Source organism: Lampris incognitus, chromosome 10 (assembly GCF_029633865.1).
Source record: "Lampris incognitus isolate fLamInc1 chromosome 10, fLamInc1.hap2, whole genome shotgun sequence".
Lineage (NCBI taxonomy): Eukaryota > Metazoa > Chordata > Actinopteri > Lampriformes > Lampridae > Lampris > Lampris incognitus.
In genome coordinates this window covers 55,262,291-55,276,603 of record NC_079220.1, presented here as the reverse complement: position 1 = coordinate 55,276,603, position 14,313 = coordinate 55,262,291, and the positions used below count along the sequence as shown (strand labels likewise).

Genomic DNA, 14,313 nt, shown 5'->3' with positions numbered 1-14,313 from the left:
GGCAAGACCGCCTCAGTCGGTCTGTACCCACTCCCCTTACAAGCAGGCGGAGACGGACATTCTGAACCAGAAGGTAAGCTGCTGGAAGCACATCTGTCGATTTTCTTAAAATCCACTTTTGTATTTCTGTATAACCGTCCCTCCCACGTTATTAAGTGTTTTTCATCTTTTGCAGACAACTTGAACATCTTAGCCTACACTAGAAAATTAACATGTCACCAGCGTGTTCAGGTTTCTGAGGCATGCATTCAGGTTCATCGGACACCACGCAACATGCGTGTAGCCAGGACGCCGCTGTGCAGAGAAGTGTACAGTAGGCAAGCCAGAGGAGGTATCGGGTGAGACCTGGAAACGGAGAAGCCCGGCGTGGACCGTAGCTCTCTCAACTGGAGTTAAGAGATTAAGATGGGGGTTGAGCAGACTCGGGTTAAGGCATCAATTCCTGCTATGCGATTAAAATGGAAGCCATTTAAAAACATTAATTCATTCATTCATTATCCAAACCGCTTATCCTGCTCTCACGGACACAGGGATGCTGGAGCCTATCCCAGCAGTCACCGGGCGGCAGGCGGGGAGACACCCTGGACAGGCCACTAGGTCATCACAGGGCCGGCCGGCCGGCTGACCGACCGACAGACAGACAAACAAACAAACAACACACACACCCATTCACACCTAGGGACAATTTAGTACGGCCTGTTCACCTGACCTACATGTCTTTGGACTGTGGGAGGAAACCCACGCAGACACGGGGAGAACATGCAAACTCCACACAGAGGACGACCCGGGGACAACCCCCAAGGTTGGACTAACCCGGGGCTTGAACCCAGGACCTTCTTGCTGTGAGGCGACCGTGCTAACCACTGTGCCCCCATGCCGCCCATTAAAAACATGAAATGATTCATTTGAAAATGATAGCAGGTCTGTTAACGTCAGCTGCTTGAAGACATACCAAGCCAGAGAGCTACTGACCGTGTTATTATCAGATGAAGAGGACGAGGCTGCGGAGGGGGTGGGGGAGTGCTGGTGGTGGTGGTGGTGATTGCTGTTGGTGGTTGCGGTGGAGGAGGTGGGGTTGTGGACAGGGGCCCGCTTCGGAGAGTCGGCGTAGTCCGCCGGTGGAAGCACCATGGTGGCCTCGTCCGTCTCCGTGTCCTGATGGTGAAGGTTGACCACGCTCCTGCTGCGGTACGGGGCTGCGGTCACGCTGCAGGGGGGAGGAGATGAAGCAAATTAAAACGAGTAAGCCCGGGGGAGAGAAAGGAGATGGAGATAGGGAGGGAAGTATGAAGAAGGGAGGAAAAAGCAGAGGAACAGAGACAAAAAAAAAAAAGGGGGAGCGGGAGGACAAAGGGCATCCAGATGGGAGGGAAGGATGGACGGGAGAGAGAGTCAATGGGAGACAGGGAAAGTTGTCATCTGGTAAAACTAGGAAATTCAACTGCAGAATGTCACACAAACTGGTCTTCTGTCATGCAAAAGTGTGTGTGTGCAGAAGTGTGTGCGTGCACTCTTAGCCAAACTGTGCTCAACACCTACTGAGTGTTTAATATTCAGAATAATGACGCCAATAAAAGGGGCAATAATGTTTGATTATGGTTCAGATTGCCTGAAAAATGTGTGTGTGTGTGTACATATGTTTGTCCTCGGGAGTGTGAACAGTGTGATGTGACTGTGTGACCGGCTGCAGTTTGCCGGCAGCCTCTCTGTGGGACGTTCAGCACATCAGCATCTCATAAATGAATTCGACGGGGGATTCATCATCTTCAAGGAAGGCCTGGAGTCAACTCCCCCTTTTTTCCTTCCTTCATCATCAGCAGTGAAAATCACACCATCAGCAACACAAAGCTTCCTGCTTCCCGACAGAAACGCGGTCCTGGGCTCATGTGAACGCCTTTTAACTCACAATCTGCCGCGATTTGTGTTGCATTCCCTTGAGCTGTTGACATCAGTCTTCCAACAGGCTGAGCAAACCGGCAAACAAGTCTTTTAACATCCATGAAAAAAAAGCCCAGCAACATAAAGCTACATAAAGCTACACGGACATATCTTCATGAGATGGGTTTGATCGGGGTAAATGATGAGGTCTTGCTGAGTGAGGGCAAAACGACACTTTCGTGAAGCAGAAATGAAAGCTTGAGAAAGGAGAGACTCCCCCTGCTGGATTAGTCCACCAACAGGAACTGGAGGGAAAAATAACCAACAACAGAGCAGAGTGACACATGACACCCATCTGTGTGTGTGTGTGTGTGTGTGTGTGTGTGTGTATACACGTTAGGCAATGCTGCCCCATTTGTCATCGCTTGTCCTTCAGTCTCCCTCCAAATGCCCACTTTGGCAACGATGACAAAGTATTGAAAGCTGGGGTTCGAGGGTCCAAGTCGTAAAACTTTGATCGGGACCCTCGCGGTGCCGCGCTACGACAAACCAGGGCGCCGCCTGTTGCTGTGATGTTTACATAATGCCTAACCGATGGCTCCTCATTAACCAGTCTCAAACGGATTAAGTGAGGCGGCGTCTCATCCGTCTCTTCATTAAGACATTAACAGTAAACACACGCCGCCATTTTGTGGTCAAGGACAAATGTAGTGTGAACAATGTGCCACGGCGACAGTCGAAGGCTTAGCAACCATGTACTTCCTGTTAATGCGATGCAATAAATCAACGCCGGCTGAACGTGGCACAATGCACTTACAAATAAAGGAAAACTGTTTGTCCATGGCGACAGGGCTTCTGTGTCGTATGAAATTTAAATCATCTGCAAATCTCTGGGGTTCTGGGTGTGAAGGTAAGCCGCGGAGCCTGTTTCCATGCCGGCTTTGCCGAAGGGCGCATCCAGGGCGGGCACGTGGCCAGCCTTTTTGAAACACGAAATGAGAAACAGGACACCCGACAGCCTCGCGGTTCTTCCTGGGCATGTGTGACTGAAGGGCAGGAGACCCCACGGGGCAGACACTGGGATGGGGCCTTCACCCTCACGTGGACTTTCCTTACCTGTTGTTATTCGCTAGCAGCTCGGCACACACACGGCAGTACGACGATGGGAACCAGCCTCTCCTGAATGCAAACAGAGAGAGAGACAGTGAGAGAAGGAGAGAGAGAGAGAGAGAGAGAGACAGTGAGAGAAAGAGAGAGAGAGAGAGAGAGAGAGAGAGAGAGAGAGAGAGCAAAGCAGAGGATTACACGTGTGTCCCTTATTCCCTACATGTCTTGCCATGGTCCCAGCCACCACCCCACCGGCTGCAAAACGCAGCTGAGGCACTGAGAGCCACCTGTGAGAGAGCGTGCTCCTCTCACCACGGCTGCAGGCAGCCCACGGTGACGACTGCAGGAAAGAGCCGGTAATTGGTGGGGAGAAGGTGTGTGCATGCAGGAAGCAGAGCTGTATCCCTCGATGCCTCTTTGAGTGAGAAATTAAGGCAATCAAAGTGACGCCACAGGCAGAATACCAACCAACCGGCTGACTTCCTTTCAGAGGGCTAGGGGAGGACGGGAGTTGCATCAGTCTTTCAACCTTTTGATTTCCCCCCCCCCTTCTTCTTTTAGGCAAATGAGGTTTGACTTCATCGTTATTCGCATGCCACGCTTCCCCCTCCTGGGTAAGAGTTAAATGATCTCCAGTCGGGGCTGATGTGTATACAGATAGCTTTTCAAAGGGTGCAGAAATGCAATTATTCGAATGAATCAAGGCCTTCCTTTAACGAAGTAGTACAGCTTCCCGGTGTTGGACTATTGTGTCTTTTTAACAACATAAAATAAAACGTCTGGGGCGTCCGGGTGGTGTGGCAGTCTATTCCGTTGCCTACCAACACGGGGATCGCCGGCTCGAATCCCCGTGTTACCTCCGGCTTGGTCGGGCATCCCTACATACACAATTGGCTGTGTCTGCGGATGGGAAGCCGGAGGTGGGTATGTCTCCTGGTCGCCGCATTAGCGCCTCCTCTGGTCAGTCGGGGCGCCTGTTTGGGGGGAGGGGGAACTGGAGGGAATAGCGTGATCCTCCCATGCGCTACACCCTCCTGGGGAAACTTCTCACCGTCAGGTGAAAAGAAGCGGCTGGCGACTCCACATGTATGGGAGGAGGCATGTGGTAGTCTGCAGCCCTCCCCGGATCAGCAGAGGGGGTGGAGCAGCGACTGGGACGGCTCGGAAGAGTGGGGTAATTGGCCGGGTACAACTGGGGAGAAATCTCTGTGAATATTATATTATTGTTGCTGGTTGGGTTGAAACTTGAATGAGTAAAATGTGTATACTTGTAAAATCGTGAAGACGTGTTCCTTCTCATGCATATCTACTTAACCCTAATCATGGCCTCCTAATAGGCAACAAAGTAATCATGGCCTCCTAATAGGCCGCAAAGTAAAAAAATCAATTAATATGACAACCTGCTCGACAGGAAAGGGCGTTAAGTTAGTCTGACTGTTTCTGGAGTGGATTGTATGTTTCGGCCTGCTCTGACATGAAGGGCACCTCTGCTTAAAAAGGCTCTAAAAGGCATCGCAGCACCATGTTTTAAAATAAAACAGGTGTTGGACGGTAAGTTGCATCACAAGGCTCAAACAAGGACTCTGTCTTTATCATATTCAGTATTTAATGCTGGCAGCCCTACCAACATGTACCCTGGCTCCACCAAATGACAGACGCTAAGCGGGTGTGGGCTTGGCTAGTACTTGGATGGGAGACCTCCCGGGAAAATGAGCTGCTGCCGGAAGTGGTGCTGGTGGGCCAGGAGGGGGCAGTCTTCTCTATGTTCCTAATAAAAACAACAAATATCAAAATCCCAACGCCCCAGTGCAGTGACGGGGACACTGCAGGAGATGCCGTCCTTCGGGTGGGACGTTAAACCGAGGTCCTGACTCACTGTGGTCATTAAAGATCCCATGGCAGTTATCACAAAGAGTAGGGGGTCCCCGGTGTCCTGGCAAAATTCCCAACCTGGCTCTCTCCACCTGGCCACCTAATCACCCCACCCCCCCATGTAACTGCCTCAATGACTCCTCCCTCTCCGCCTCAAGTTGATGTGTGGTGAGCGTTCTGGTGCAAAATGGCTGCCGTGCATCACCCAGGTGGTGCTGCACATCGGTGGTGGCTGAAGTGAGCTAACCCCTCCAATGTGAAGCACTTTGGGTGTCTAGAAAAGTGCTACATATATTATTATTATTAATATTATTAACTGACAGGCCTCTTCTGCCACGGGGTGGGGGGTGGCGTGTGGATATTTGTCCTTTTGGCTCGTCTCCCCAGTGTTTACCTGTGTTGAAATGGGATCTGAGGTCTTACTGCGAAATACACCGGGGTAAATCCCACGCCTATTAGTCCTGGCCTTTGTTTGGTTAAAGAAAGGCTTCCGCCGAACACACACACACACACACACACACACACACACACACACACACACACACACACACAGAGCCCCGCCCGGCTAAACAGACCTGCCCACGGGAGCTATGCTTCAGTCGCGGGCCTCTATTGGTGGCTGATGAGCCGCCTCAGTCCCACAATTTTGTGTTTACAGGACTTACAGCATCAAGTGGGAACCTCAACCTAGACCACGGTGGCGTCGGGGTATACGTTACTCACACCCAGGAGAGTTCACATTTACACACGACACGCACAACTCACCTCATCCATGATGGATAATGTTAAACGCCACTAATGTAAACGTGTCTGCTCTGCTCAAAGTCCAGTCCTCGGTTTCGAACTGGTATTTGGATTTGGTGTACGTGTTGCTGGGATACGCTGTGGAAAGCTGACGCAACAGGAAGAGACCTCCGCGCATCCCTTCGTGACCTCTGGATGCATTAACGCCACATGTCCTCCAGGGTGTCCTCACAATCCATTTTATCCGACGGCATGTTCTGATAAACAAGATGATGCATAGTATATACACCCCCCCCCCCCAATCACCCCACTCTTCCGAGCCGTTCCAGTCGCTGCTCCACCCCCTCTGCCGATCCGGGGAGGGCTCCACATGCCTCCTCCCATGCATGTGGAGTCGCCAGACGCTTCTTTTCACCTGACGGTGAGGACTTTCACCAGGGGGGACGTAGCGTGTGGGAGGATCACGCTATTCCCCCCAGTCCCCGAACAGGCGCCCCGACTGACCAGAGAAGGCGCTAATGCGGCGACCAGGACACATAGCCACCTCCGGCTTCCCACCTGCAGACAGCCAGTTGTGTCCGTAGGGACGCCCGACCAAGCCGGAGGCAACACGGGGATTCGAACCGCCAATCCCCATGTTGGTAGGCAACGCAATAGACCGCCACGCCACCCGGATGCCCAGTATATACATTTTAAGCCTTAACCTGCGTTTGCTCAGTTTTATTTTGTGCCGTTTGTTTTTTTGGTCTAAATTCTGCACAGCGACTCGTGACATGTTTAGTTTCTACCCTCGATCGTGTTCCAAGACGCGTTCTATGTAACTTCCCCGGACGGCGAAGACGGCGGAGTTCAACGACCGGTTAAAACGTGAAAGCCTATTTCCCAGGGATTTGGATCAAACCCTGCTTTTTAAGCTTTTTTTTTTTTTTTTTTTTTTTCCTTCAAGTCAGATATCAGAGAGCTTGGAAGAGCAGATCTGGTGAGTCCCTGTCTCGGGTGAGAGAGCAGGTGGTTCTCTGAACTTGTCTTTCCTTTTTCCTTCCCGTGCTCCATCCAACATCCCACCCTCTGGCAATAATTTACTTTGATTATGTTAGCGGCGCCTCAGCTCAGCCAGCATGTCTCTGGAACGTGTGTGCGTTCACGTGGGGTGTGTGTGTGTGTGTGTGTGTGTGTGTGTGTCCAGCATATCAACGAGGCAGGGGACCATCTGGCTAGTTAGAACAGCTAAAGTAGGAAGACGGGAAAACAGGACAAGCATGTGAGGAAGAGGGCTGGAGTGTGTGGATAATTTTAGTTGGCAGGATATGAAGCAGCCACTAACGAGCAGCGCCGTGCTGCGATGTGCCGTTTGTTTGTGAGCATCAGAAACACGGCCCCAAGTGTGTGCATGTACATTCCTTAATACATTCTTCCCCCCCCCCCTTTTTCTCGCCAATTGTACCCGACCAATTACCCCACTCTTCCGAGCCGTCCCGGTCGCTGCTCCTCCCCCTCTGCCGATCCGGGGAGGGCTGCAGACCACCGCATGCATCCTCCCATACATGTGGGGTCGCCAGCCGCTTCTTTTCACCTGACGGTGAGGAGTTTCACCAGGGGGGCGTAGCGCGTGGAAGCATACCCGCTATTTCCCCCTCCCCCCTGAACAGGCACCCCGACCGACCAGAGGAGGCACTAGTGCAGCGACCAAGAGACATACCCACCTCCGGCTTCCCACTCGCAAACACGGCCAGTCGTGTCTGTAGGGACGCCCGACTGAGCCGGAGGTAACACGGAGTTTCGAACCGGCGATCCCCGTGTTGGTAGGCAACGGAATAGACCGCCACGCCACCCGGACGCCACCTTCATACATTCTTATATGTACATTTGTGCCCTTACATCTGTCTGAAATACAATACAGCCATCGGACTTACTTCCCGCTCTTTTCCAGCTCGCCGTACATCCAGCCGTCCCTCTCCTCCGGGATGAGCAGCAGGATAACATCCCCCTCTTGGAAGCTCAGCAGGGTGTTGTTGTTTCCCGCAGTGTGAGGGAAGATGGCGCGCACGCGTGGCCTCTTCACAATGTTGTTGAGACCCGTGGAGACAGACACGGACCTGGGGAGGCTGCCCTCTTCGCTGCCTCCGTAGTCTGTGGGGGGCGGGGGTGTGTGAGGGGGAGATGGGGACAGAATAATCATGATTATTAATATTCATACACTACAATAGCCGAGTTTTTGTGACCGGGTTCGGTGGCGATTGACATATAGTCCAAACTCCTTAGCTTCCATGTGTCTTCAGAAGACCCAGCAGGGACGGGGTGACCGGAAGTTGCAACATTATACTGCAGGGGAGGCGTAAAGAGCTCGTGTCGAGGGACCGAGCAACTTGGACCCGAGGAGCAAGGTCGCAGCCCTACCACTCGAGATAAAAGGTCAAGACGAACTACAGGCTTCAGCTCTGAGTCAGAAGCCTCGCTTCACTGCCAAGGACAGATGGCTAGACCCCGCACCGCGTGACGCAGGGAGGGAGAAGGGCAAGGACTGTTTGGACTCGCGTTAAGTCAACAAACCTCCTGTGTACTTCCATTGTGGTTGTGTGACCGTCTGTTGACTGGGAGCCGCTCAGCTCCTGAGGTCAGACAGAATCTCTCTTTCTCCTGAATAAATCATAAAACCACCGCGACCTATTCATTCCTCTTCACCACGGTAGTTTTCAACCGACCAATCACAGAAGCAGGCCGACTCCCCGGTGTTCGCGGTTTTCCTCCATTTGAACTTGCGGCAGCTCTGAGCCAGCATGTACACCCCGAGGTACTCGCAGTAATCAGACTTCCCTGGAACATTGTGGAGAACACAAACCGTAGGACACACGGGCATTTTCGGCACATATCACCTCATGGCACGCACATCTGAGTGCACACGCAAGTATTTGCACACCTGTGCGGATATATGAACACACGCACAAAATCATACAAACGTGAGTGACTATTTGCACTACCTGAGTGTTTGTCCATGCTGATGTCGGTTACGCTGGTTTTGTTTTCTTGGTTGAACATGTTGGCCAGTGGGCTGGTCTGAGCCTTGGAAGGCGGGGCTGGGGGAAGAGTCGCAGACTCGCGTCCGGAGGAGATACTCTGTCCAGAGCAACAATAACAGGGAGTTAGCCGTTTTGGCACCAGGTGGGGTCGAGCAAATCAACATGCACTGCAAACACAACCGACACACAAGTTATGTGGTATTCTGAGCAAATTTCCTCAAATGCAAACTGCAGACCTCGAGTTGTTGTTGTTTTGTTTTTCTTCAAAATTTTCCGCCTTTTTTTCCTCCCCAATTGTACCCGGCCAATTACCCCACTCTTCCGAGCTGTCCCGGTCGCTGCTCCACCCCCTCTGCCGGAGGGCTGCAGACTACCACATACCTCCTCCCATACGTGTGGAGTCGCCAGCCGCTTCTTTTCACCTAACAGTGAGGAGTTTCACCAGGGGGATGTAGCACGTGGGAGGATCACGCTATTCCCCCCAGTCCCCCCCTCCCGAACAGGTGCCCCGACCAACCAGAGGAGGCGCTAGTGCAGCAACCAGGACACACATCCACATCTGGCTTCCCACCCGCAGACACGGCCAATTGTGTCTGTAGGGACGCCCGACCAAGCCGGAGGTAACACGGGGATTCGAACCGGTGAGCCTCGTGTTGGTAGGCAATAGAATAGACCGCCACGCTACCTGGATGCCCTTGAATTGTTTTTTTTTTTGCAAAGCAGATTCATGAAGATAGACAAACTAGGGTGCAAGAAGGAGACAGAGCATCAGGCCTAAAACTGGAAGTGCATTAGAAAGTTAGGGGGCTCAAGGAACGGAGGCGGTTTATCTTTTGAACCCGCCCTCTTTCCGCCATACCATGCTGTGTCGCGAGACGGCTGGTGAGGGCAACGGCGTGATGGAGATAGGCGTGCGCAGCCCTTCTATCATGGACAAGACGCTGTCCGGCATGACGGTGGCGTCTTTGCACTGGTCATGCCAGCTGGGGATCTTGACCGTCAGCATGTCTCTGGCCTGGCGAGCCGGCAATGCAAAACAAAAGACAAATATACAAACAATCAGTCAAACCATACGCACATTATAATCACTGCGGATGAACTGTAGAGTCTTTTTTAAGAAGATGGGTCCCGATTCTGGGTGTCCTGGTTAGATGGTCATCGTGTATTGTATATTGGTCATCTAAGTCACATGTCTCTTAAAAGTGTGTGGTGTTTCATATCCATCCATCCGTTATCTACACACACTTAATCCAATTCAGGGACACGGGAGGCTGGAGTGGATCCCAGCACGTACTGGACAGAAGGCAGGGAGACACCCAGGATCAATCGCTAGTCCATCACTGCGTCCACACACACAGTCGCTCACACACCATTTACACCTATAGACACTTGAAAGACTCAAACTCGCCAAAGATGTGTGTCTTTGGACCGTGGGATGAAACTGGACTTAGCAGGGAAAACCTACGCAAACAACGGGAGAACATACAAACTCCACACAGATGGGCTGGAACCGAACCCAGGACTCTCCTGCTGCGAGGGGACAGTGCTGTCCACTCAGACGCCATGCTGGGTACATGCTCCTTTTGCCAGCAACATGGCTGACTTTCTCAGTTTATAGCCCTTAACAAAACCAATGCTAACACAGCCTTTTAAGCTTTTTAAAAGATCCTCCCGCAGTGTTTGGTTAATGTGAAAACCCTCCAGCTGGTTTTGCAGCTTGCTGCGTTGTTCCTCTTGTGATGATAAGATGCGGGTGTGTGGTGTACCTTATCATGGAAGGCAACGATCTGATGGGAGAAGGTGCAGTGTTTGTCCACCAGGAAGCAGAAGCGTCTCTTCTCCTCCAGCAGAGCCTCCTTGCAGCCGTCGGCTATGAACTTCTGCATGTCCATCTGACGACTGGTCAGCGTCTCCAGGCACTGAGGACACAGGCGCGTTGTGTTATTTCACCTTGAACACCATATGACGTATGAACGAGTGCACACAATCTGTGCAGTCTAAAACAAACACAGCTATGCCAGCGTTTAATGTATGCAGCATGCATACATCTGGAAGCACGCCAGTGGCGGCAGGCCAGTACAGGGGGCTGGGGCGCCGCCCCTTTCAAACATCAAGACACGAAAATCTGCTTAAACATGTTAAATATAATCTAGTTGTGTAATGCAAATAAATATGAAATAAAAGTGTTTCAGTCTGTGAGCGCCTGACAGCAGCATTAAATATTGGTTCAAATGGTATTTGGTTGATTCCTGTCTGAATACATACACTTCCTGGGCGAGGGGCGCCGGTTAAACCATACCTTATGTAAGCCCTCAAACTTATGGCGAGCAGGTGACCTGAGGCTGCTGTCCGATTGGTTTCTTCAGATTTTCCAGGGGGCGCAGTTCTGTGCCGCCCCAGACACTCCCACTTTTATTGGCAGCGAATTGGTATTGTTTTACTGTTTTTTGCTCTAATGTGATTGGACAATTCTTGTGGCTGTCAATCATTTTCATGCCCACCTCGACGCCTCGTCTCAACTGTCAATCATCCACCATCTACGAACACCGATAAAATCTATAGGCTACATTGTCCTTCTTAATAACTCTGCGACTGTGTGGGCAGTAAAGCAGCTGTCAGGTGTGCTGCACCAAGGTAAATTGCGCCCCTCCCCCAAACATTTTTAGCACCAGCCGCCACTGACACACACACACACACACACACACACACACACACACACACACACACACACACACACACAAGGTCTATCTGATTCAGCTGACTTCAACAGTTTCACTTGATACACCAACCTGCTGCCTCAGTACATATTTACACTCTCTTATCTCCAGCCCCATGTGTTTGTCAGCCTATCAAGCCCTTTCACTTCTAAGCTACACACACATCTGACGGACGGTGTGTTATGGGAGCAGCAGGGACCCTCACTAGATGCCCTAATCTCTCTCTGGCAGGCACAAAGGTATTATAAGACAGCGTTAGAAAGAATGGAAGGATTGTCTTTGGAGTCGTGAGTGGAAGGGTTGAGGAATGAGGGGAACAGTGGCAGTGGGTGCAGCGGCGGCGAGGGGCATCTGCCTTATCTGCACCTACAGCCCAGGGCACTGAAAGGTCAGGTGGACGCTGTGTAAATGGGTATTAGCATGTACGTACTGTATGTGATTGTGTGGGCGTGCACGCTTGTACGTGCATATATATGTATGCTGGGGGGGGGGACTCTCTGGAATTATCTCATCTCAACACGTGTTATCCGTTTGTTTTGCTCTATTTGCTTTTTTCCTTGCTCTGTTGATTTACAAGGAGTTATCCATCCATCCGTTATCCAAACCGCTTATCCTGCTCTCAGGGTCACGGGGATGCTGGAGCCTATCCCAGCAGTCATTGGACGGCAGGCGGGGAGACACCCTGGACAGGCTGCCAGGCCATCACACAGGGCTGAAACACACACACATTCACACCTAGGGACGGTTTAGTACGGCCTATTCACCTGACCTACACGTCTTTGGACTGTGGGAGGAAACCGGAGCATCCGAAGGAAACCCACGTGGACACGGGGAGAACATGCAAACTCCACACAGAGGACGACCCGGGACGACCCCCAAGGTTGGACTACCCCGGGGCTTGAACCCAGGACGTTCTTGCTGTGAGGCGACCGTGCTAACCACTGCGCCACCCAGGAGGAGTCAGATTTAGACAAATTACTCTGGAAATTAATAGAATGAATTGGCTACTGTTGATGATGAGCGTAAGAGGACACACTGAATCGTTTCTGGGTTAGAAAAACAAAGCTAACTGCCATGTAGCATATTTGTCAACAAGTTATAATTTTACAAAACTGGGCCAATGTTTACATCATGTCAAAGTGCTTTTCACACTGGCTGTGGTGGTGCAGTGGTTAGCGCGGTCACCTCACAGCAAGAAGGTCCTGGGTTCGAGCCCCGGGGTAGTCCAACCATGGAGGTTGTCCCAGGTCGTCCTCTGTGTGGGGTTTGCATGTTCTCCCCGTGTCTGCGTGGGTTTCCTCCCACAGTCCAAAGACATTTAGGTCAGCTGAATCCGCCGTACTAAATTGTCCCTAGGTGTATGTGTGTGTGTGTGTTGGCCTTGTTTGATGGCCTGGCGGCCTGTCCAGGGTGTCTCACTGCCTGCCGTCCAATGATTGCTGGGATAGGCTCCAGCATCCCCGTGACCCTGAGATCAGGATAAGCGGTTCGGATAATGGACAGATGGACGGGTAGAACCCGAGTGATTACATTTGTAAATCTTAACACTCAAAACTTCCTGAATGGATCTGAATTCTGGCTCGTGCTTTTGCATTTCTCTTCCCCCTGTAAAATGACCTGCAGGCTTACAAGGCTGGCACACTTGACCCACAGCCTGGAGAGAAGGAAACTGTCTAAAGTCAACTTTTTTTTTACATCCATAAAACCTTAACCATCCATGGTTAAAGATCCAACTATTACACAGGCTGCACGTGAGCTCAGTATCTCAACATCATCATCCCGACTGTAAAATCCGCCCTCAGCACACCTGTGAGAATGTTTTTACCTCAACACATCCTGCCACATGCACCCTCTCTAGTGAGCTGGTACAAGTGACCTTACACACCTTAAACTTACCCCCCATCAAGCCCTGATTTACCAAAGTAAGGAAGAGAAAAAGTTCTAGTACACAATCAAACAACTGTATCCGGCCAACTACCCCGCTCTTCCGAGCCGTCCCGGCCGCTGCTCCACCCCCTCTGCCGATCTGGGGAGGGCTGCAGACTACCACATGCCTCCTTCCATACATGTGGAGTCGCAAGCTGCTTCTTTTCACCTGACAGTGAGGAGTTTCACCAGGTTGACGTAGCGTGTGGGAGGATCACGCTATTCCCCCCCAGTTCCTCCTCCCCCCTGAACTGGCGCCCTGACTGGCCACATCCGGCTTCCCATCCACAGACACGGCCAATTGTGTCTGTAGGGATGCCCGACCAAGCCGGAGGTAACGCGGGGATTCGAACCAGCGATTCCTGTATTGGTAGGCAACGGAATAGACCGCTATGCCACCCGGATGCCCCAAGGTGCTTATCCTAAGTAGTGTCACAGGATGCTGGAGCCTATCCTAGGGCTCACTGGGCAGAAGGCGGGGAAACACCCTGGGACAGACACACACATATTCATGCACAAACCTAGGGGCAATTTAGCATCTCCGATTCACATGACTTACAGGTCTTTGGAATGTGGAAGGAAACCGGAGCTCCTGGTGAAAACCCACGCAGACACGGGGGGGGGGGGACCAAACCCCACACAGAAAGGACCCTAGCTGGCCGGCCAGGAATAGAACCCAGGACCTTCTTGCTGTGAGGCGACAGCGCTAACCACTGTGCCACCTCAAACAATGCATGCACTATTATTTTCAGGCAGCTGTGAGGCTCATATATCTACCATGAATCACTCATAATAGGGTGTGTGTGTGTGTGTGTGTGTGTGTGTGTGTGCTTGACAGTGATCGCGTGTGCGAGACAGAGAAAGAGAGAGAGAAGAGAGGAGGAGAAGGGACAGCTATTGCCTCTTTGCAAGAGAGAGAGAAGAGAGGAGGAGAAGGGACAGCTATTGCCTCTTTGCAAGAGAGAGAGAAGAGAGGAGGAGAAGGGACAGCTATTGCCTCTTTGCAAGAGAAAGAGAAGAGAGGAGGAGAAGGGACAGCTATTGCCTTGCCT

The 14,313-nt window shown here is 51.7% G+C and overlaps 1 protein-coding gene across 1 annotated transcript in view; it reads right to left on the bottom strand.

Annotated features, from left to right (window-relative positions):
• The window catches only part of baiap2l1b (BAR/IMD domain containing adaptor protein 2 like 1b), a 51,548-nt gene that overhangs the window by 6,643 nt on the left and 30,592 nt on the right, over window positions 1-14,313 (bottom strand). Inside the window, exons 7-12 of the mRNA XM_056287971.1 lie at window positions 10,385-10,537; window positions 9,478-9,633; window positions 8,580-8,715; window positions 7,515-7,731; window positions 2,995-3,057; window positions 973-1,207 (exon numbers count right to left, since the gene is read on the bottom strand). Of these exons, the coding sequence (XP_056143946.1) occupies window positions 973-1,207; window positions 2,995-3,057; window positions 7,515-7,731; window positions 8,580-8,715; window positions 9,478-9,633; window positions 10,385-10,537 (960 nt within the window). The remainder of the gene's footprint in view (window positions 1-972; window positions 1,208-2,994; window positions 3,058-7,514; window positions 7,732-8,579; window positions 8,716-9,477; window positions 9,634-10,384; window positions 10,538-14,313) is intronic.